Source organism: Stigmatopora argus, chromosome 3 (genome assembly GCF_051989625.1).
Source record: "Stigmatopora argus isolate UIUO_Sarg chromosome 3, RoL_Sarg_1.0, whole genome shotgun sequence".
In the NCBI taxonomy this organism is placed as follows: Eukaryota; Metazoa; Chordata; class Actinopteri; order Syngnathiformes; family Syngnathidae; genus Stigmatopora; species Stigmatopora argus.
This window is the reverse complement of record NC_135389.1, coordinates 11,794,140-11,819,620: the sequence shown is the minus strand read 5'-3', so window position 1 is coordinate 11,819,620 and position 25,481 is coordinate 11,794,140. Positions and strand designations below refer to the sequence as shown.

Below are 25,481 nucleotides of genomic sequence, written 5' to 3'. Positions count from 1 at the left end.
AATTACGCAAACTGTGTTATTGGTGGAAAAATTGGAATTATTGATTGCAAATCACAGTAAATGAACATGTTTGCTTACTTAAATGTCTTACATTCATATGAAAGAGTATGAGGGTTCTTAGAAGAAAAAATAAAGGATTAAAGAAATAGAGAATTGGTTCCACTTAAAAATTATTTTAGTACGTGTCTTTTCTGTGGTGACAAAAGGCAGTGACTTGGCTTGGCTTTCGTTTTAATAATACAGAAGATTCATATCTTAATAGAGGGACCGCAGTAGAGTTTATGAGCCCTATTAGGCATTGATACCGATTCAATTTTATGATTACACATGAATTACATTAACAACGGCTATGCATGCCAATTTAAAGCACACTCCATTTGTACTTGCAGCAAGTGTGAATGTTTGTCTGAACCCCTTTCCTCTTTTCTGCTTGACTGGATCATAATTTCCTTGACTTTAGAGTTCACGATACGCTGCCCTGCACACAGAGGAAATAGGCCTAGTGTGCACTTAGTCCCTGTATGTGGGCAATAGATAGAGCACAACCCACACACTGTTCCACTCCTTGTGAAAACAGACCTGTAGAAACCATAATTGCAATGGTTTCCATCTAAGCATGCCGTCCGTCACGACGCTTCAGTTTGACCTGCACTCGAATCATTGCGGCCGCTAATGACTTTCTGTATCCGTTTTTATTTCAATGTTACTGGACTTATCACTTCATGCCAGGTTCTCAAATAAATTTCTGTTTTCTCATCATTTCCATGAAAGTTTTATAAATATATTCATAATTTGTACCCACTCAAGTAAAATCTGCCAGGTTTGCACTTCAGATCTTTGTCAAAGCCTCTAAACATTTCATCTTTCCTTGTGGTCAAGATCATAGAACTCTGGGGGATGTCTCCCTCCCACTGGCCACCCTTTTAGACCCTGCTACAGACACACCGCTGTGCAGCATGCGCCCAGGTAGCATGATTGAACAGTAAGAGGCCAGGGTTGGGCTTTAAGCTGCAAATTCAACCTATTCACCCACTGTGAGGATTGAGATGTTATCTTTTGAGCAAGCAATGACAATGAGCGCTGAAAGGCCTCACTCAGCATATGATCTGCTCGATGGCCACACATACAACTGTAATAACAGGAATGAGATTTGAAGTAGCCTGCTGGATAATAGCAGTTTTGTCATATTTTGTGGGAGGAATAAGCTTAGTTTTTCTTTGGACTTGACATGGGTCACAGTCTCCTTTTTTATTAGGTTTTAAATAATCGAATGAAAGATAAATTGACGTCCTCTAAAATGGTTTTGGTGATATCACATAAATCATGTCATGGGAAGAAAATGCAGATTGTAAGGTTTTGAGACTTTTGCATGCAAAGCAGACCAACAATTTTTTTTTCTTCATTATCCCACCAAACGATCCAATCAGTGCCTGATGTTTGTGAACCTTTAAGGAACCTCAACACCATGAATACACCAAGGGGAACCTTAGAGTATGTTTCAATACCCTTACAAAATGGATTATTTTTTATTTTTATCTCACTAGCTAAATGAAAGAGCTCCACTTTTTTCTTTTAAATTCATATTTACCACCAGATCTTTGTATTCAACCTTCCTTCATCCCAAGAATGGCTGTTTTTATCGTTGTTGACAGTTCAGTGGTATTTTTTTCTCCTGATGTGATGAATTAATAATTTTAGACAAATATCTCTCAGATAAGATTTGTCAAAGAAGCCAGCACACCAAACAAATAATCTCAAGAAGGCATCTCTTGCTAGTGAGCCAGTGAACACGTTTGCATAATTTATCATCCCTATCGTACTTTGGTGCCGACATTAAAACAGGTTTAAAATGATAAACACGGGCTTTAAGGTCACGGCAGCATACACTTTGCCAATTAAAGATTTAGAACTGGCTAATAGGACATGGATTACACAAGGAAGAATTTAATTTTAATAGCATTCGTCTTACTACGCATGTCTCCTTTCAATAAAGTGACAATTATCTGGGATGGTGTACAGCCTTTTCGGGCTACATGTGATTATTTTGCTTCTTTATGATTCGTGACAAGTTTAGATGGGATGGTCCAGGTTGGATGTAAGACGATTTGGTTGTTGCTTGTATTATGTCAACCACCACAAGGCGGTGTTGCACAATAACCACATTGAAATTTTCAAAATTGGGGTAATAAAGCAAATCTATAGCGTCTTTAGTGTAGAGTGTCACTTAACTTTGAGGTGAGAGGCAATTATTTTTTTAAGGTCAATTTCAAAAGGTTAAGGTTTTCACTGTTGTTTTCATGTGCATTTAAACACTAAATTTCAAGTTATAAAAGTGTAAGAAGCATGACAACCGAGATATATGTTGGATTCAAATTATCTAGCTATCTAGTTTCCTGCTACCTAGCCAAATTTACAAGTTGGGGGACTCAAGCCATCATTGATTGGTAATAAATTTCTGGAAAAATCAAAAAGTCAAATCCAACCCAAGATGCTAAGCTTGTCTTCAATAAATGCATGACTATTCCAAGGTGTGTTAACAGGAAGATATTCATGAAAGAGCAAAAAATGTGACAACCAACACCATTTTCCCCCATCCTTAGGACAGGTTTTTACAAAGCAGTTACCCTTCTAATTGTTGTAATTGCATTTTCGACTTGCACTGACAAAAGAAAGGAAATATTGCTTTGTTTTCTCTAAGGCAGGAAATTGAGAGTACAGTGGTACCTCGAGGTACGAGCTTAATTCGTTCCGGGACGGAGCTCGTATGTCGATATTCTCGTAACTCGAACGAACGTTTCCCATTGAAATGAACTAAAACACAAATTAATTCTTTCCAACCCTCTGAAAAAACACCAAAAACAGAGTATTGGATTGGAAAAAATGTTTTATTTCTTCTAATTCGCCATCTATTAACAAAGTAACACATATCTAGTGGTTTAATATTACTCAAATGTGTTAAATAGTACTAAAATTATACGGATTTCGAAGGGGGGAAAGAGAGAGAGACGGACAGAGAGAGAGAGGGCGGAGAGGGGATGGGCTCTTTTTGGACGGCAACACGCTCCTTTCAGAACATAAACAAATTTAAATGAACTTGGATTACGATGCAGACACCCTCAAAAATAAGTTTAATCTAACTTTACACTAAATTTAATTCTAATTTTGTAGGATAACGCACGACCACTTGCCAACGAGAAGTAATATATACTCCTCGTATTAGCGATCGCTCCGCCATTCGCGCTGCGTGACAGGGAAAAAAAACACTGAAAAAATGCAACGCTCCGCCCAGTGCTCATAGATATCTGTTATACACGAAAGAGATGAGGCAAAAAAGACAGTGCGCTAAAATTATAAACAGCCTCTCTTTTCGACCTGGCTTTCTCGTATCTCGAAATTTGTCTCGTATCTAGAGATAATTATTTGCTCAAAATTTTACTCGTATCTCGAATTGCCCGTATGTCGGGGTGCCCGTATGTCGAGGTACCACTGTAAAAGGAAAAGAAAATCCTTTCCTTCGCTGAAAATTTAGATGACAGGTTGGACAGGAGAGAACACTGGCTTCTGATAAAGGTTGAGCTATAAGAGTTTTTGGGAGTGATGGGTAAAACTCACCTATGACGCTGCCTTAGAGTGCTTGAGAAAATGACTGACAGAGACAGAACCTTTTAATTCACCTCCACAGCAAAAGGACAAAAGGGTAGCTCCTCTGCCACAGTGGGAGATGAACACTAAGTGGAATGGAAATCGAGTCAAAGACAGGAGTGCAGTAGAAAGGATGTTGTGTTATAAACATATCCATTATCCTTTTCGCAGTGCCCATTCAAAAAGAATACTTGTTTTTGTAATGAGCTACTCCCTTTTCAAGTTATTGTTAAGGAAGCACATTGCATTAGGAGGAAAAAAGTCAGAGCTTTTTTTCCACCGCAAAATGTTTCCATTGCAAACACAGAGTGCAACTTTTCCTAAGAAATATTTCATAATTGTAACATAATTACCTCAAGAGTGAACTAGTCAGTAAAGAAAGGTGTTCATTAAATTCAGTGAACAACTACAGATTGAGAGCCATCCTTTTAAGTACTGTACCTACAGTATGCTATATTTCATTGACATTCCACGTTGCTTCAAGTCAGGGGGCGCAGTTCCACAGATTCTCACTTTTCACTCTGTAGGACAATCTTATGATTATTTATACACTTCTGGTCAGATTCTCGGCATGCCTGTGTCCTATTCGCAGTTGCCCAGTTGTAATTTAACACATTTCCTGTAGAGTCGCATAGGTGCAGAATGATAATTAAAATATCATGCTATGCACCCATAGCCTGACATAATTAGTTCAGTCATGTGCGATTGTCCCAAGTGCCTTTGGTTCCACAGTGATCATGGCAGTGTGATAGTGTGCACTCAAACAACAAATGGTAAGAGAGGGTATTTCGAGGGTCTGTGTTTGAATTTTTGAGACCTTGCATTTCTTAACTTTTATTTCTTTTGTATCCTGAGACAAACTTTTCCCATTGAGGCATTTTTTTAACCTGAATATTTTGTATGTAGAGATGTTCATAATGCTACTAGATCTGTGATGAAAGATGACAGATAGAAACTGTAAGACTGTAAATAATGGTTTACCACCATGTTTAGAGTTTTCTTTTGCGCTCAGGGCACCATTAGCTAGCCTGAGTCAATCGATCTACTTGTATAGTTGTCTTAGTCAGTTTATTACCTTTAAACCTATCTGGAAGATACTCAGCCTTAAATTATTAAGATAGTTAGACAAGCAATAGCCCTTTCAGAAGTCAAACTCAATGAGGGTAAAATCATATAAGCTCGTCATGGTATTTACATGAATTAATTAAGTATTTTTTTTATTTTCATTACATAATTTCCTATGGGCGGCACAGTGGACGAGTGATTATCACATTGTCCCTGCAGTTCTGAGGTCGAGGGTTTGATCCCAGGTCCAGCCAAATGTAGAACTGGTGGGTTTCTAAATAAAGCAAAATCTTAGAAAAATATAAATATATATTTATTAAATACTGTTGAGAACGCCCAAACAATACTGATGGAAAGAAACCTTCACCAGAAAACCCCCTTTATTTAAAATGCAAGTATAAATGAGTGGGTTTTTGTTTTGATTGAAAAATATGTAGGCACAATTACATTGTTTTTATCGTGTGTGAGCTTGCAGTGCGTATCCTGAACTGAATACCGGTACTAGACTCTACGTGGGTACTATTGACTTTAAATCTGCTTAAATCTAAACAAGAGGCGAATGAAGCAAAAGTAATAACATGGGAACAGTCACATATTGGCTTTGTTAAAACATGAGCTTGACTGACCTCCATTTTCTTTGAACCAAAACTGATGAAATGCAATAATCCAGGCTAAATGCCAGAAAATATAAGCCTAACATTTTTCACTGAAAGTTCAATCTGGGGTCACACTTGTATAAAAGTGTGTGATCAAAAGGTTCACTCAAGTTATTTAACCTACCCTTGCAGGCATCGAGAAAGGGCCAATTTATAAAATGGGACAAAATTGCATCAGTATGTGTGCACCCTAATTAGCTCTTTGACTGGCATTGACGGCAAGAGATGTCTAATTCATTGTGGCTGGGTGGGGCTGGCAAGGTCAGTGAAACTGAAACATGATCATTGAAGGCCAGGTTTTCCAGTCAAAATGGATTAAATGGAAAATCACTGCTAACTCTTTCATATACAATGGAACGGACGTATATCATCATCAATGATGGTACGATGAATGAATGAAATACTCTTGTCATAAATGATTGTGAATGAACTGTGTTCATTTATTTTCTTCTTCCCAGCTGGAAGTTTCAACCACAGACCTAAATGGAAATCTCGTTGAGGGACCGGTTATACTCGTCATCACTGTCATTGATCAGAATGACAACCGGCCCATTTTCAGAGAGACGCGCTACACTGGGGAGATTCTCGAGGGATCGCCTATAGGTAGGTGATGCCGCATTTTACCGAGTTATAACCCTCATGAAATGATTTCCACTTGATTTAGTTATGAATGTTAGTGGAAATTGTGCGGATGGTGTTCAAGTCCCATTCGTGCGGCTAAATAATAAAACAGAGACAAACATATCTCACAAGAGACATGCACATCTTATACAATTGCCTGCCAAGACAGACTTGCTGAAAGACTATTGGGTCTCATGGCCTACATCGTGTCCTAAAGCAGAACACCATCAAAGTTTCTTTAGAAGTCCTGAGCGTACCCCCGTATTGGTTGTATAAAGCAGATTGGTAGAGTTGAAAAAAGCGTCTCATGTCCCTGTTGGGGACTGCAAGTCTGAAACTGTGGAAAATATCCTCATGAATTCAGGTTCCTTCAGCACTTGTGCAAGTTAGAGCGTATAGTTTAGGGCTTCATGTTTCAAACCTATCGGTTATATATTGGGTGTGAAGTGGCTATATTTGGTGTATTAAATAATTGAAAAATTGTGATGTTAGTTTGTGTTTTTGTGGTCTTCAATAGAACACAAAAGTGTACCAGTGTGTCTCCTCATGCTCATAGTTAGCTGGGAAAGGCTCTAGCATCCATGCAATTCTTACAATAAGCGGTATGAATGATGAATTAATTAATGAAAATTCCACCTTTGTCAAATTAGACCTTGAATTATAAATGACAGGTTTCCCAAGAGAATTTTATCGGAACTTGTTAACTTCATCCCGTCGCTGTGAATAGAACTGTGAAAAGTTTTTTTTTTCGCTTTGCATGCTCTGAAATAATTGGGGATCTGTCTAGGGTGTCATTTTCCTCAAGTCACGTAATATAGCTGACAGTTTCTCAGAATTTGGATTTGGGTTAAAATGACTGTCTCTCATCAAGAATTTTACTAACTGCCAAAAACTGACTCTGACTTTCATTTTCCATCAACATGCAAGTCTTTTTTCAAATATTCCCCTTTAGCAAATAATATATATGTTCCCCATCTCTTTTATATACCTTTGTCATTTTGTCAGCACGGTATCATTTATGCCTCTTTCAGATGTCAATGCCATCGCCATTTGTCATTTTATATGTTTAGGTAGGTGGTAGTTGTGCCCCCTCATAAGTGAGGTTATAAATAAATGTGTTCTCAGTCTTCTTTCATTCATTCATTCATTTTTTAACACCACTAATCTTTGTCATAGAGCTTATCCCACCTGATGTAGAGAAAAACTTGACTACACCCTAAACTGGTCACCAATTAGTCGTAGAGCACTTACAGAAACACATTACAACCAATCGCACTCGCAATCAAACCCCATGTGGGACTCTATCCCACCTTACAGCTTCCATGTGTGCACAGCGTGCTGCTGAAGAGAACATTAGGCATGGTCAGTTGATTGACCCTGCAGGTGTTCGCTCTTCACCCTGCAATTGCAGGCCTCTACTGTATGTACATTACAGATTAGTTTTAAGAGTTTTAAGTCATTTTGTGTCCACAGTCAGTTGAGCAAGTGCAGTGCATTAGCGTGGAGCAGCAGCCTGCTGGGAGTGAATACAGTTGCAGCTGGGCAGCAGCGGGAAGCTGGGGGAGAGAATGTCACAGAGCAGTGACATTTCTGTGCCGGCCGATAAGAAAGACAGACAAATTGTTTCTTCTTATGTTTATTCCTCCACTCTTACTTTTCTTCTACATATTCTTTTCGTTGCCCCCTTTGTCTTTTCCTTCCCATTCACCTCACTGTGGGTTTTCGGATTTTTGTTTCTGGTGCATTGTCATGCATACTACTGCCAATATTCTTCAGCTGCCTTTTTGCACTCCTAATCCTTCCACCTTTCTCTCCACAAATGTCATTTTCCATTTCAACACTGATAAGAAATGATTTTTTTTAGTACAGGCAAGTGGAACTAGTGGCACAATACAATGGAGATTGAATACAAATGTCTTTTAATAGTAATCTAATTTGAAGGCAAACCACACACGCATACACGCACACATTGTCAAGTTATTTTTCACAGTGAAAATCATTTGATCAAACTATAATGTTTTCAACATTTCCGTTTAATGTTCTTCTGGTGGCACCATGCTGAGAAGTGAATATCTAAATGACATATATGTAATTGGATATGATTTGAGTATAAATGAAAATAATAACTCAGTCTGCAATTTCCTTTGGTGTTCCAGACTAATTTGTGTTCATAATAGATGATTAAGGCCTAGAATCCCACTGTGAAGGGAGGCATGATAGATTTTGTTTGCGCCTCATGAGCTCACTAACAAACCAGATTGAGCAGATTATCATTTGTCCTCATTAACGCAATGGCTGTCGTTGATTGACGTCCGATATATGAGAGGACTGGTAGTAAAATGATCATGTTTCTTTCCTCTGAAGTAGAAAGAAGCTTTGAACTGAGAGGACCATAATCTTTATTTTGCTATAATGTGTCAGATCTGTTGCCTAATTTAGGAAAACAAATGGAAGTGTGAATGAAAACGTTTGTGCTGAAAAACATGTCTTGTGTCGCAAATGTGGTGTGAAGAAAACATTTCTTTTACACCACAGAAGAGATCCAACTCACTCAAAAGCCCTGCTGGTCTACTGGTCAGTAACATTTTACAAGTTCACTTGCCTGACTTTGTTGCTTTGGGCAGTCTGGGTTCGATTCTTGCTGGTGACGCTATGATTGTGAGTGCGAATGGTCGTTTGTCTCTCTTTGTGCCCTCCTGCTGACTGGCGACCAGTTGAGGGTGTAGCCCGTCTTTCGCCAAACGTTGGTTGGGATAGGCTGCGGCAGCCCCAACAACCCTTATAAGTATGCACCATACGAAAGCATAAATAAATATTATAGCACAGCTAGCAGGCACTTTGTTGCATGATAGTTTCTGATTGTCACATTACGGTTTCTGCTTCTGTACTTTTTTGGGCTGGCTCCTACTGCTAGAGTGCAGTCTCTTTATCGCTCCACCAGGAGACCCTTGTCCCAATGGACCTATCAGCAGCTCATCAGAGCGAAAAGGCCAGGCAATTTCATGTGCAGGCCGTCTCCTGAGAGTTTTGTCCAATTATCTGAGGAGCATTGTTGTTCCGACAAATTACCATGTTTTTCTCTCCCTTTGTTTTCTTACCCCCACGTGTTTTAGTTTAAATGTTACTTATATTATATATAGTCAGTGTCACACTTTTCAGATCGCTATCTTTTTTAATGTCTTCAAATGCATGTGCATAAACCAACCAACCAACTGATTCAGTACGATTCTTTTGGTGTATTTACTCATTTGTATGCTTCTGTTCTCTTTTCACCAGTAAGGCATCATTGATTTTTGCAAGCCATTTTAACCAAGCCATCTTCTTTTAAATTATGGTAGGGAGGGATGTGAAATACAGCAATAAGAGTCATCTAAATGGGGGCTTTATTTTCAATACACATTTGAGCTGAATGTATGCAAACAAGAAAATACTTTCTTTGAATGCATGTCTGAGGGCTGAAGTGTATTATTTTGCTCTCAGCACTCCAAAGATACCTGTAAATAGATTCAAAATTTACCTCGATGTCTCTTGTGTGTCTCCACTCTTTTCCCTCTGAGCTGTGTATGATTATTATGCAGTTGAGAACGTATTCCTTAAATCAGACCCTGAGAGTAGCCCAAGATCTGACTGGTGAGCCCCAAATATAGTTTAGCATGGATTGAAAATTGAAGATGCAACAATAGCTCTACACTTGGATCCCTGGTGGCTGTTCCACTGCTTGAGCACTGCTAATCTTTTAAAAGGTTTCTATTCTCCTTTGCCCCTGCACAAAGTCTCATATCAACTTGGCCCTGGCTATCTGTCCCTTGCTTTGATTTGGCAAAGGCCCGCTTCTTTGGCTGAGCGCAACTTTCAAAGCCTCAAAAGTCCAGCAATCAGACAAACCAATCTCTCAGCATTATTTCATTCCCCGTCTTTTTCTTTGACTTGAAAAGCCCTGATCACTTTCTTAACCTTGTGACAATCTATCACAAAATGTTTTTCCCCTCCATCAAAAATAACAATAGACCCGCTTGCTGTACAGTGTAGACACATACACAGTGTGCTTAAAATTAGAATCTGACATATATGGGAATCCTCTATGTTAGCACGAATTTTCTGTAACTCTTTTGACAATTTTCCCAAGTATTCTCTGATGTGCTAAATCTATTTTAACTGCTGATCAATGTATGTTCATCCTTTGCTCTTAATTTCATTTTGGTTTCTGCATTTTCTGCATTTATTAACATCACAATTATACATTTCTATTTTGAACAAGCTTTCAATGAGTCCATTACTAATCATTACCAACTGGGAAAATTATGAAGGAAATAAGGAGCGTTTTGGGGCTTTGTGTGTTGTAATGATGATAGGCTTAAGGAATTTAATCAGGAAAATATTTTTTTTCTTATTGAGCTTTCACCAACAAACCCAGAGAATGATTTATTCAGTAGCCCTCTGGTTTTAGCAACTGTAAGTTGGTGTATTCATTTGTTCCTCCCTCCTCGCGAGATAGAAAATCTGATGTAAACAAATTAGGCGGCATTTTTATTTAAATATGGCTCACAAACAAGACATTTTAAGTTTGAAATGTATCGGAAGCCTGCCGAGAAGCATGTTTTCTTCTCGGACCCTCCATTCGGTAATTGAAAAACTGATCTGTGCTAGAGGTACTGATGAGAAGATGATTGAACCAGTCACTCTCCTTCATCTAGCCTGTCTGTCACACTCCCTTCTCACCACCTCCTATTTTATTCCAAATTATTTCAGCGTCCTGCTGGGCTTCAGTGAAGTAGCGCTGCAGTGTCGTCTCAAAGTCTGCTTCTTTTCTTTTAGTTGGTGTTAGCCACTAGTATTCAGGCTCTGCAATCTTGAAGTTCTGCACAGGGAATGCTCAGCAGCTAAGGGCACAACATCCATGATTGAGTATTGATTTGGAATTGTCAGACAAGCACTGATGACAAGGTTCACAGATGGGAACAAAGCACCAGCATTCTGTTAAATATGCCAAGAACTACACATGGGAAGAAGGTTTTGTAATTCTTTTTAAATTTGTGTTTAGTAATTACCACATCTAGAGAATAATAACAAGGTAGTGTTTTAAAGGATCCAATCCATCACAGTGGGAACATTACATTGAGGTATTTTTATTTGAAATGATTAATTATACAAAAGAAGTTTGTCACAATCAAATAATCAACACATATTTTCATAATGGACAAACGACACACCCTTGATCACTAGCTTAATTGAGGATACAGTATATATATTTATCTAGAAGTAATTACATCTCCTCATCGATCGCAAGCCCCAATTTATGTTACATTTTTCAGATTACATTAATTCAGTAATAATACCTGTCTGTTGTTGGTCTTAATAAATGAATCAAATCTTTAAATATTTAAGATGGATATTCCACGTTTGTTTTCACATTTAAAAGTTAACATTGGTGTTTTAGTACCTAAAACGACTGAAGGGAAAACAGTATTACCAATTTGAGAAAATATTGGCCAGCTTTGAGTGAACATTTTTTGGGGTGTGTTGTATTTATTTTATGATTTGTATTTAGAATTGCTTGTTGCTGTATTGTTATATGTTTCCATGTTAGTTTTCTTTCATTCTCTCTTTTCTTTTTCTCTTGGTATCGATGAATAGAATTTTCATGCTGTTCTTACGGCCATCTACGATTTGTATTCGGTTTCACACAATGACCTCTCTTTCTCAGTTCCACTCACGGATTACCGTCTAAAATGTGACCAATCCTATTTGTTGCAACAAATCCGGCCAATCTTTGTGAGCTCTTTGACTGAGCAACATCACCCGTCACTGTCAGCCAGATCGTCTTCGACTCGCCTGTCCATTCCTGTAAGCCTGCCATATTTCTGGCATTAAACCTGAGCCAGAAACCATTCTCGCTTTCAGAGTTAAACCTCCCGGCAGTGTGTTGTTGTTTACTTGTCTTATATGTGGGCTGTCCCACAGTCTGGTACATCACGTTGCCAAGAGCATCTAATTTTTAACGGCGGTCGTCTGCCGGAAGCAAACTTTTTTTCTTAACCAACTCATGTTTTATAGTGCTGGTTTGTAATAAAATGCCAGAAAATCTAACTGTTGGAATAATGATTCAAACCTTTTAAATCATTATTAGTAATATTTAATTAAAAAAGGAAAAACATCTTTCAACAAACTCTGCGGCGAACTTGCAAGGAGATGCAATGTGGCGTCGTCTTAGCCCCCAGTGCATTCTGAATTGCAGTAACTGAATCATTGTATTTAATCGCGACACTCGAAAAACATGGTTATGTAATCAGTACAATAACACCCTCGCTGGTTAGAAAACAACAGTGTGAGGAATGCTTTCAAGGTAAACAAAGCAAAGCCGTATTTTCAAACAATAATGCGATTATCGCCATCTTCTGCTGGAGTCCCGTCAAAACAGTCCCGTTGTGTTCTGCCGAAAAGCGTGTGTGAAAACAATGTGTCCTCGAGCTGTGGGGCCTTGAGGAGCCGATGTGGAGGAAAAGTGTCCATGGTTCATGAATTGGTTTATAGCCTTATTACTTATTGAAAAATGCTTACAACACATATAGAATATTCCATAATAATTCTAACATTCCCTCCTTTTACTATATGTTTGTTATTCATTTTATGACAAATTCAAAATGAGAGGGATATCACCGTTGGCTGTTTTTAATTTTACCCGCTTAGGCTCTACTCGTTCGGCAGGTCTGAAAATCAGAAAATAAGATCATTTTCGTCCAATCCATCCTCGTAATTACCATGCTCCTGGAATTCACTGTTAGTGTCAGCACTTCAGTAGGAGATATAATTCATGTAATCTGGAATTTGTAGGGGCAATCGCAGTGGTTATAAGTCGGCTCATCAAAGATCTTAAGCAGGGAATAATACAACACCCACATAATGTCAAAATCGTAGCAAAAAGGGCTACCACAAATTAGGCCAAATCATTATTAGTGAGGCCACAAATCTGTCAGCGGACATTATTCTACTCCAGGATGCTTTTTCATCTTGCGGTTTAGGGTCTGCAGGCCATCGTTGGCCCTGGTGTGGGACCCAGTGGGGGGGCGTGTTGTTGAGTGCAACATTTTCAAACGTTGCATACGCCCCCTGCTCCTTCAAGAAGCATTTCAACCGCTGCACGATCCTGGAACGCCGTCAGACTAGTGGCTGCCAGTTGTTCCTTTATCGCCACAAATCCCTGTTCAGTATAATTTCCAAGTTTTTGGACATTGTAATGCAGGTAATTTATCCAATCAACATTTTTGTTTGGAGTAATTAAAAGAAAAATATACTCCCAACCTGCTGCGATCTGATTAGCCAACTTATACTCATCATCAATGTATGTCGGATCACCCTCTCTCCATGCGACGCCGTCGCGAGGGGCCCGCCATCATACCGGATTTCTGTGCAGCCAATTGTATCTCCTCTACTGTAGATGGAAAAACAGACACTGGTAATAGCAGTGAGACCAAGGCACACAGTCCTGCTGTCATTTTGACAGGAGTCGTATAATTTGTTTTGACCCCACCACCACCATAGGTCAGAACGTGGAATCAGGGGTGCAGTCTGTTTTAGGACGTGGGCCTACCACGTCACATTTATCGCTCCCAGTGCCGGACCGTGCCCTGTGAGGACTAAGCAGGTAAAATGATTAAACGCGACATGTGTTGAAAAGTTAGGCTTGTCCTTTGCTGCCGTTGTAACTGGGTAGACATTATTCCATTTCATACATTTTGGGCTTACATCTTTTGTCAATATCAATTCTTTGAAAAACGATACAGTATGTACAGATATTACAGTCTGGCAAAATTCGATTCAATCCAAGATCAATATATGAGTACAGTTCAATGAGCCTTTATGCCACAATAATTGGTATAAATTATTGTAATAAATATTGGTATAATTCTAATTATAAATTATTTCCTCTTTTGTGTAACACTTCTAAACAGAACTTGTAGTATGAGACCTTTATATAACACTAAAAATTTTGCATTATCTCCTTTACACAATCAGGGGTAATTTGCGCGGGTACTACTCTTAAGAGAGGTCGGCCCCCCATACATGTTATACAGGTTTGATACAGGTTTGATACAGGTTTGATTTATAATAGCTGCATTTTCCATCAACAATAACCAATTATTTCTTACCGCCTCCCGTTTGGGAACTCCCCGTTGCAGAAATGAATTCTCTGGTCATCTCAGATTTTAATTTTACTATGGCGGATCCGGGTGTTTCCATCTCCGACGACCTTCTTACCCATGGACTTAGGAAAAACGTCAGACAAAGATTCACAAGTTAATTTGTCAGTCTGAATTATGATTTGTAATGCCCCACCGTATGGGTTAATTTTATCGAAGGCCTGATGGTTTTTCGCACACGTGTGTCATCCAAGCTTGCCAATCTAGACCAGTTTCTGCAACAAGGTTTCCCCAATCTGTTTTAGGATTATGTACCACACATATTCCATGTGTATCCTTTGAAATGGATACGTAGCTTTTGTAGCTTGACATAAGGGGGAATCGCCCGTGTTTTTGCCATATATCTGCATATAGATTGAATATATAACCTCCCCCTTTTTTGAGGCATGAAATTTACCATGACTCAAAATGGCAGCCCTCCCAGATAAGTCTTTTGTTTTTGTTTAGTCCCCCAGGTTCCCAAAATTCCCCATTGCAGAAATCAAAAAATTTCATTTGGCGAAATTCTTTTCTTTTTGTTTCTGTCCTACTCTGCCACCGCCGTCCTTGAAAGGCTTATCAGCGATTTCAGAAATATTCCACCTTGATATTAGAATATTGATATATCTTGGTGGCCAGCCAATTGAAACACAAAAGACAGACACTCATCCACGCTGGCACTCATAATCAAGAAATTTAGAGTGCTCCCCCAATCATCAAGATTGATGCCTGAAGAAACTAGATAATTAATGTATTAGATTCACATGCCACATATCTAAAAATAGAAATTTGTTCAATAACGGAAAAGTTGTGACACATTGAAACACACACACCCCCTTTTTGTATTTTAACCCCATAATTGCAATGCAGTAAGTTTTGGCTAAATTCTTAATTTGTATGCCCCTAAAGCAATAGACAGTAATAACGTCCCAATAGTCATCAATATGACCTACCAAAGCATACGCCCCCTTCAGGTCAAACAAGGAAAGTCTTTTGTGCACCTAAAGACGCTCCATGTTTCTTCTAGGGAAACTATGCCTATCCTTAACCAATTATCTTATCTACCCCAGCCAGGTTCAATTTACCTAACAATTTGGACGAATGCTATGAAATTTCTCATTTCCGCATTGTTAATTTCATGTCTGATTTCTTTAACAACCAAATAACTCTTAATACCTAAGACATAAATTGCAAATCACCCCATACTATGTTTACTTAAGATAAGAGCCATTTCTTATAGCTCCCTGTTACCACAAGAAAAATCTACAATAATTAAATTAGTGAAATCCACCTTTTACTAGGCATTTCCTAATTACAATTTTCAATGCTTAATAAAGGACCCACAAATTGTAACCAATATGCCATAATATTGTAAAAAAAATCCATTCATTTTTCTTTAACCAGCCAATCTCCTATATTAAAGTAAAAAGAAACCAATAATAACAGTATTATTCCCAATTCCAAAGCCAAACAGATCTTCTATCACCTTGAAAGACATTTCTGATTAAATCCCAAAAATAAATGCGAAGATAATCGCGGAACTCTGCATCCCTTGCAGACCATGTTTTGTTCTTATTCTGAAATGTTTAAACGGAAGCGCCCCCTTACCCGCTGACTGTGACCTTCACGCTCGCTGCAGAAGCAGCTTATCAATGTTGACATTCCTAAGTGCTCTCTTTTCTTTGTGCCCAATCCTTCCCCTCTTGTGCCTCCTGTGAGCAATTATTTTTTTTAGAGAAGACTAAATTACAATATGCTGCAAGCACAACTATATCATAGCAAAACCCATTTCTGCCCTCAAGTTTGCTTCAGCACCCCCAAGGCCAATTATTGTAATATTCAGCCGCATCAAAACAGAGCGCTCCCCCCGCAATCAAAGCATTATTCGGCAAGTTTAGAGTCTGACCAAAACGCAGTTTTGGCAACCCCGCTAAACATTTAATTTGCTGTTTTGTATTTCTGTTAACCAAAATATTCCCGCTAGCAGACGGGGACGACACCAGGATAAGCCACAATAAGCCATTTCATTCAAAATCCTCATTCAAATCATTTTGAGCAGGCCTGCCTTGTTTTTAGAGACATTTTTGTCCAGGCAATCACGCGATATATGTAATATATATAAGTATAATTTGAATGAGCATGCAACACATTTTTTAGCTGCTCCTGATAAATGCTGCCCACCGCGTGGTCTTCAGCGAGGCCGCTGTTGGCCTTAAAACAAGCCGTCATCCTGATTTGATATTCTGCAAAAGGCTCACCATCCCTCTGCTTAGCTCTGCTGATCACGGTATAATTAACTTTTGTTTTAAACTTCCCCGTAACCCGATCAATCAGTTCATGCACTCTTAAATTCAAATTACGCCCGTCATGACACAACGGGCCACCATCAGCTTTTGGATTCGAACATCCAAATTTATTAGGAGCCTGCTCCTTGCCCACATTAGTATTAGCAACTTCGATATTGTTCAATAAACACATCACTTATTGGCGGCGCCCCAGGCTGGGGAGATAGCGTTTTCTCCCTATGTCCCCCACGGGCCCTCCCGACCTGGTCATATTTGTCGGAGGGGGCCCTCCTTTTTACCAACAACAACAACACACTTCTTCCCCACCGGGCTAGCCGTCCTCTTTTCTGTGGAATAACACAGCCTCTGTGTTTCCAGTCCCACCGTTATCAACTGATTTAACCCATGTATCATAAACCAATAATAGGTATCATTATATCCCTCCTGCTCCATTTTGTTAAGATTTCCCCCATGCTTAGCACGTATTTTATCCTGCAGTATCAAAATCTTATGCATATTAAGCTGGCCAGCAAATCCAAATTTATTTATCCATAAGTTTAGGTGTTTAACCCTTGTAGCGCTTTGATTTTCAACAATCCAATCTGTACACGGCAGACGCATCTTTGGATCGTCGTCAATAGCCGTTTTTACATTTGCGCTGCCCATTTTTAGAAGGGAGCGCGCTCGCACTTAGTTATCAGTTAGCAAATTCTTTTTCCGCGGAACGACACACGTAACACACAACACAAATGTATACCCTTGCCTGATATACTGTCAGAGTTATATTTGTACCTATCCGGACCGCGGTACAGGACACCCTGAACTGCCCCAAGTTTTATAGACTCATGCTCTGTCTCGTTACCTGGCATCGACTAGTATACCCAGGGTTTTAAAATCGCTAATCCCCAGGACGCGAGCCTTACTTCTCAAAATAAGGCCTTCGCGTGTGATGCCCTTCACGCACTCGGAACCCGTCAACAATATGCAGCCATCACACGCGGACTCGGCAGAAATGTCGAAAGATGCTTACCAAGAGGATAGTCGTCAACCGATTAGAAAACAGGCGCTGCTGAGAAATAGTCCGGCCTGGAAAAGGGATTCTCGCCGTGCACGGTCACTCCAGATATTAAACCGCAGCGTCTGGATTCCCTATCGGTGTGTTGACCCCGGCTACTCGAAGGACCAAATGTTGGAATAATGATTCAAACCTTTTAAATCATTATTAGTAATATTTAATTAAAAAAGGAAAAACATCTTTCAACAAACTCTGCGGCGAACTTGCAAGGAGATGCAATGTGGCGTCGTCTTAGCCCCCAGTGCATTCTGAATTGCAGTAACTGAATCATTGTATTTAATCGCGACACTCGAAAAACATGGTTATGTAATCAGTACAATAACACCCTCGCTGGTTAGAAAACAACAGTGTGAGGAATGCTTTCAAGGTAAACAAAGCAAAGCCGTATTTTCAAACAATAATGCGATTATCGCCATCTTCTGCTGGAGTCCCGTCAAAACAGTCCCGTTGTGTTCTGCCGAAAAGCGTGTGTGAAAACAATGTGTCCTCGAGCTGTGGGGCCTTGAGGAGCCGATGTGGAGGAAAAGTGTCCATGGTTCATGAATTGGTTTATAGCCTTATTACTTATTGAAAAATGCTTACAACACATATAGAATATTCCATAATAATTCTAACACTAACTTAATTCAAAATGATTTTCTAGCACAAGGATCCCACATAAACATTGGGCGCCAATGCAGCTCTACACCCTTATAAGTTCGCAGCTCTTACCGGAGAAATATCTTCATTTTTATGGTTGCAATTTGTGTGGCATAGTGTCTGCATCATTCAAAGTGTAGCGTTGCATATACCGCTCAGGAAAAAAAACATGCTATAAAACAAATCTTTGGGGCATGCGTATAAGAAATGCGTACAGTGAATCCCCATATTGATAATGACTACTTGTGTGTAATTTTGTTTGGCACACCATTCTCCGCAATTAAGTTTAAATGAAAACAGATTTAGCTATCCCTGGTTATTCCACACACAAATTGATTTTTCTTTTTAATTGTTTTGTTCTTTTGTGATGCATCAGGACAGTAAGCAAATCAATTATTCAAAGTAGTATTCCAGTATGTCCATTACGATCAGGTGTATAATAACAATCAGTATTGAATAGTAGGCTAAAACCAAACTCAAACGTCAGTGGTCAAATATTTTGTTGTTATTCACTCTTTTCCAGGATTGTGCCACGTCTTCTCACTGTGATAATCCCATCTTTCACAATGTTGTATATCGAGGATGCTCAGGACAGGACAATTATATCTTGGCATTAGCAATCGTGATATCCCCCAAGTCCTTTCTGAGTAGGATTGAAATGGAATCAAGAGAGGACATTCAAGGGCAAACCACACCAAACATAGACACAGATGAGAAAATACTACATGGATGCTATACTGTTTAGCCTTTTTACACTTTAGTTTTCGTCCATGATGAATAATAATTGCAAAATTATGTACTCTGTATTGGCTGGCAACCAATTAAGGTTGTAGCCCGCCTACTGCTCATAGTTAGCTGCGATAGCCTCTAGCGGCCCTTCACTCATATCCAACCTACTGAAAATATCCCAACAGGACATGAACACCCTCACAACGCTTACATGTGAACAAAGTGCCAAGAAGAACTGAGCCTTGTAAGCCATGGCCTATTACACCCATGCAGACCACCATGACCTTTTGGCAGAAATCAAGAAAGTGAATTTTGCAGACTAAATTATCATTCAATACACGGGGTCTGTGGTATGGTTTGAATCCCTGTTTGTGCCATTAGTGGGCTTCTTCCTGTCTCCAGTCTGAGTACAGTGAGCAAGCTGTCTTGCGCTGATTGCCTCCTTTTTCTGGCTGAGAGCAGATTAATGCCTACTAATAGGTTCTCAGTTAGTATATTAACTGAGACAACAGTACAGAATTAGAAAGATTTTCTGCAGGTAATTAATTGACTTGTCTTTTTAAAAGGATAGTATCTTTTGTCTTAATTTAAAGAGTGGAGTAATTAGTCGGAGCTCCAATGTTGGGAGATTACGGGAGATTCAGAGCATCCCTTCAGGGTCTGTGGGCTCATTTTGAAAATCAGAGAGGAGGTTACCCTCATAGAGGAGGGCTTATTATCATGACACTGTATTTTTGAATTCTAGCTCGTCAAGGAAATGAGCAAACTTTAGCGTAGAACTGTGACACCTATTCATGCATATGTGTCCTTTTGTATTCATACAGTGGATCTGCACAAGTATGTATATTATTTATTCAACTTGTTTTTACTGTAGGCGTAACAAAATGGCCAGCCCAATCTGAACCACACATTCTCTCATTTTTGTTTTTCACATTTTAGCATCCACCAATATCTCACTGACAATGCAGGCTACAACCAAATTCATACTCGCTGTTTCAAGTAGAGCAGAAAAGCAGCGAGGGCCTTGGGTCTAATAGTTTAATCATGCATCGAGGGATAAATATCATTCCCACAGACCGTTTATAGTCCCCCAAAAAATTAATTTAAATATTATTTTGGTCTGTGCCAGAATGTGGAATCATCTAAGCCCACTCAACATAAACAACATTCGTGCCTCGCCCACATTAGTATCCATAACATGTTTTTTCATCTGGTTCTTGATTGCAAAGTGATGGTGCATTTTTCACGTAACGCTGAGAGGACAACTGCCATTTACATGCACACATTTTGGTTAATTGCTGAGCATTTAATACATTTTATTGCCTTCTGTGTGGACATCTCTTTTACATGGTTTCATATTGAAAAACAAAGTACTTGGTCTCCGTTTGTTCAGCCCAGGTTCAATCCAAAATCGGCTGATATTTCGCCCGACATATCCGCAAACATGGTTGAATGCGTGGAGTACAGACGCGTGCATGCCAGAAGAGCGTTTGTCATAGTAAACAATACCCCATGCTTGAACACTGGAAACTAAATAAAGATGTTAGGGTAGCCGTGAAATGCATATTTGGATGCAGAGAATATGCCAAGTGGTGGGGGGAGCTCTAGTAGTATTTACTGGTCCAAGACCCATTTTATTTTATCTGAGATGAAGAATTTACATTTTACTTGGGTATAAGATGTATGAAAAAGCAGCAATTCTGAGAAGCTGAGGTCGAGCAGATCTGGAACCAATGAAAACTCTTCCAGGCCTGGGCTTTTTAATTACAGGTTCAAGAGAAGCAATGGCTGAAGTAAATATTTCACTAAGTTGTTATTTTACTGTTAACATTACATATTCTAGTTTTTCTAGGGTCTAGTCTGCTTTTGGCTCCTAACCCCACCTCTTATGATGTTGGGCGGTATGGAAAATGACTGAATTAATTTATCAGAATAACAAGTGGAAATGAAGTCAGCATGTCTCTATTTTAATCATGAATATTACATTATTTGTCGGACGTGAATCACCTCAACTAACTGTCTTGGACTTTTTTTTAGCCTTAACGGAAGAAAATGTATTCTTTATATATGACTCCATTGTTATTATTTTTTTTAATCAAATTGTTATAGAATTTGTTTTACATTACCAAGTTTAGATGTGATTTCATTGTTACCTTAATTCTTTATTATGTAAGTTGTTTTTATGTTTCTCTCATCATTATTATGCATGGAATTTCAATTCCCATCACCAAACGTGTTAAACGGTGATAGAAGCAATAATTGTCAGTGTAAATATTGAAAGTGTACACAAATTTAAAAAAAAAACGTACCCCCAAAAAACTATTGATTTAAATAATTTACCCTCAGAAAACTCATTTGTTTTTAACTGTGATCCAATGAATTATAGCCACAATGGATGTTGCCATTTGTTTAAAGGAGAGGAATCAAAATAAAACAAAATAAATACATCATGACATACTATAAGACAAGAGTAATAAGTATTATAATTTCAAAAAGGCAAACAACTAATTCAAGGACTGCACTGAAGATTTCCTGATTCTGCAAAATACCTCTCCATTCTACCATTAGCAGTATCACAGCTGTCATCGCTCTACTTGCGTGAGATCAATAGCGGGATTGGCAATTCAATAGGAAAAGGGAATAACAAGGCAGATTAAAAATGAACAAAAGAAAGAGAAAGAAAAGAAGAGAGACATCTGCATTTATCTTATTGTATGTTGGTGCTAAAGTGGGCCATGGTTTTTTTTCAATTTGTTTGCCATTTGTCACTGCAATTCCGTCTGTCAGCTTTCATTTCTTGTTGTGGAATTGTGAAACCTGATTTGTTTGTTTGGAATATGGAAAATGCTTCTTAAAAGGTCGTTTTTTTAAATGAATGTTTTTCCTTTGTTCATGAAATGGAAGTTACTTTATATTCAAACTACTTCGATCCTACAGTAGAGCATGTGTTTAACTTGGAACTAAAATCTCAAATTCACCATTAAAATGAGTCTGTTGGCAAAAAGAATAAACCCACCTTTCACTTGTAGTGGTAAAAATATTTGGATGATACATGAATTGGTAAAACTGTTCTGAGCAGCAGTTCTGTTGGCTTCAATTGAAGCTCCGCACTATGCCAGTACATGCACATTTTTAATCCCGAAAGGTGAATGTCAGCAATACGCCATGTGATGAATCATTTCGCGCTTCTTTTGATGTCCCACCCGAGGACACCCGTTTGCTTTTTCTCACTCGCTTGAGTCTGATTAATAGAAAATTCCATTTCAGCTCTCACAATAGACATTGTACACGGTGCAGAAGTTGAAATCATTTTGGCTATGTCACACTCACTACTTTGGATGCGCACACAAAACGCACCCCATTCAAACACATTCTTGCATCACATTTACTTGTTATGTATTTTGTTCACATCTGTTACTACATCTCCACTTTTTACATGCATCAATCCTATCCCCAGTGACACCCACACATCTGCTTGCTTCACTTGCCTCCTCTTGGCATTTGAAAGAATCAGGAGTTACAGAAGCTGGAGGTGACAACTGTGCGGTGTCATCACACTACACCATGTGTGAATTTTGTTTTGAATGTTGTCTTTTCATCTGGGAATTGATAACATTTGTCAACATTTAGTTAGAATAGGCTGCAGCAGCTCTTGAGGATAAAAAATGAATCAATGTGTCCTTTTTTTACCAGCATTGTTTTTGATACACCCTGTGTCATCCCACTACAAAACCATTCAATTAAAGTTCAGTCTGAGACCTTGCCACAGGACCGAAGTTGAAATCACACAAGTATTTGGACATAGCACAGCATACAGAAACGCCGTATGTTATTTTTTTTAAAGGTCAGTTTTCATTGGTGTTAATATGGTGGTTTATCTTTGGAATGTTTTTGGTGATTCTTAATATGTTTGGAATAGATTAAGCTTTCACTTCAATTTGTATTTCTGTCTACATTTTAATGTATGTGTATTTGCTGGAGTGCAGGCCTATTTGAGAGATGGCTATGTCAATGCGAGTCTGACTTTCCAGCTTTGAAGCGGAACAGAGTTTAGGTAATGAAGGAGATGGCACTGTGTAATTAGTCCACCCAGGAAGGATTATCGGTTTACTTTGACATTATTGGTTCACCTTGAAGTCCAAAAGGAAAGGAAATAAATCCCCAGCTCGCCATCCTTTACCTTCAGATGGATTAAGACACTTTTTCTCGTAGACAAACACTTTCCTGGATTTCTCATCACAGTCGTTTAAACCCTATTTAATTAGTACAAAAATATATTAAGTTTTAATTTGGCGAGCTGGTTAATAACACTATTTTGTTTGTCCTTTTAATAGCTTTTGTATGACACTTGTTTTTCCCAAGTGTATTACAGTGTGTTGGGGTTTTATTTCATTTATTTTAGTTGGACAGTTTTCTTTTTTCTTTTGACTAGGTTTGCTACCTGAACATTCTTTCGAAGCCCAAAGCAGAGGAATGGAAAGATTAACGGTTGCTGACGCATTGTTTGAATGTTTCTCACTCTTTTTGGGAATGTCTTAAAGGTGCTGTAATGTCATTTTGATGAATTCTTCTTCCTCAAAAGATTACATTTGTCTTAAAATAAATGCTACAACATGGGCACCAGCTGAAAACTGAATCTCTGAGTGATAGTGAGAAACTCTTTTTTTCGTCCTCACGATGGCCTAGCAGAGTGTTGTCACCGCTTTCTTTAGGAATCATTCTAGCAACAAGCAAAATTGTCCGCCCCAATTTTATAGTGACAGAAATCCACTTTTGTGAACGTACCCATCTGTGTCCATAGCATATACCCTTCTATCGGTGTGCTGTCATATTCTCCTCCAAGAAGAAACTGACAGCCTTGAGCAAATATTTGTCTGACTCTGAGTTTATGACACCCAGAACAGGAAGCACTGGAGCGAGACACAATTTAGAACCTTTTGCAGCTCTTGTTTTTGGGGGGTGCACACTACTCAAATGGGGCATGACCTGACTCGGTCTGATTGCGCGTATGAATGCGCACGCCTTACAATTAAAATCATCGCAGTCAAGCAAGAGATTGAGGATGTACAATTTTTAACAAATGGACTCCTCAGCTCATCTTTTTGCAAAGAGAGATTTTGTTTGAGGGTGGCCCAGCTGCTGAGTGGTTAGCGTGTCGGCCTCACAGTGGGGGACCTGGGTTCAAATCCTGGTCGGTCAACCTGTGTGGAGTTTGCATGTTCGCCCCAGGCCTGCGTGAATTTTCTCCGGGTTACTCCTCGTGGAGGAGGAATATGAGCTGTTGTCAGACACTTAGTGCTCAATTTAATTGTAGTGATACACATTCACTCACCCACTGAGGTAGTGTCCAACAAGCTTCCTTGAAAACCTTCCATCCAGAACTGTTGCAGCAATGTTGTCTGCACCAATAAGCTCCGGGTTACTCCGGTTTCCTCCCACATTCCAAATATAGGGATGCTAGGCTGATTGGACACTCTGAATTGCCCCTAGGTATGAGCGTGAATGGTTGTTTGTCTCCTTGTGCCTTGCGATTAGCTGGCCTCCAATTCAGGGTGTCCCCCGCCTCTGGCCCGAAGTCAGCTGGGATAAGCTCCAGCACACCCCGCGACCCTAGTGAGGATAAAGCAGTTCAGAAAATGAGATGTGATTTTGTTTGAATGTCATTACCTGATTAAACATGCACTGTAATATGCAAGGTAAAGAAAATGAAAACTTATTTGAAATGTTTGTATTTGTAGTTGCATTATGCTGGCATACTTTTCTGAGGTTTGCATGCTAGAAAATCTTTATAAATATTTAAGTTCTCCAAATTCTTTGCATGATAGCACATTTCAGTCAAACCCATATTTTATTTGTGTACCTTCGGTCAGCTTTGTTCACTCAGATTCTGGTGTTATCTGTTTGGCATAGGTTTAATGGCTCCTTCAATGATGTTCTTGTCACTGTATTCTCCAGGAACAACCGTGATGACAATGATGGCGTTTGATGCTGATGACCCTGCTACAGATAATGCCGCTCTGCGCTACAACATCATTCGGCAGTCGCCAGACAAACCGTCTCGGAACATGTTCTACATCGACGCGGAGAGAGGCGACATTGTTACTGTCATTTCACCGATGTTACTTGACAGAGAGGTGGGTTTTCTTCCATCTATTATTTTCATATAAAGATCACGCAAGTCAGGGGCTTTTCGAAGATGTTATCTTCCCTTATAACATGAACATAGGCAGGGGAAAATGTGCATTAAGTCATTTTAGGGGTGCCCTATTAGTATACCATTTCCTCCACTTAGCAGAGTGTAATGTTGCAATGATTGCTTTTTTAGCACGCTAGCGAATGCCAGAACATCGATTGGGTCCGCTCGTGGAGGAGGAATATGAGCTGTTGTCAGACACTTAGTGCTCTGTTTAATTGGAGTGATACACATTCACTCACCCGCTGAGGTAGTGTCCAACAAGCTTCCTTGAAAACCTTCCATCCGGAACTGTTGCAGCAATGTTGTCTGCACCAATAAGCTGCTTCAGCCCAACTACAGGATACTGTTAAATGAAAGTGTAATTGATTAGAAGGACGGTGAAAGCATGGACGATGG

The 25,481-nt window shown here is 39.2% G+C and overlaps 1 protein-coding gene across 1 annotated transcript in view; it reads left to right on the top strand.

Annotated features, from left to right (window-relative positions):
* Positions 1 to 25,481, top strand: part of cdh13 (cadherin 13, H-cadherin (heart)) — a 155,483-nt gene that overhangs the window by 75,188 nt on the left and 54,814 nt on the right. Inside the window, exons 7-8 of the mRNA XM_077596184.1 lie at positions 5,822 to 5,966; positions 24,845 to 25,023. Coding sequence (XP_077452310.1) covers positions 5,822 to 5,966; positions 24,845 to 25,023 — 324 coding nt within the window. The remainder of the gene's footprint in view (positions 1 to 5,821; positions 5,967 to 24,844; positions 25,024 to 25,481) is intronic.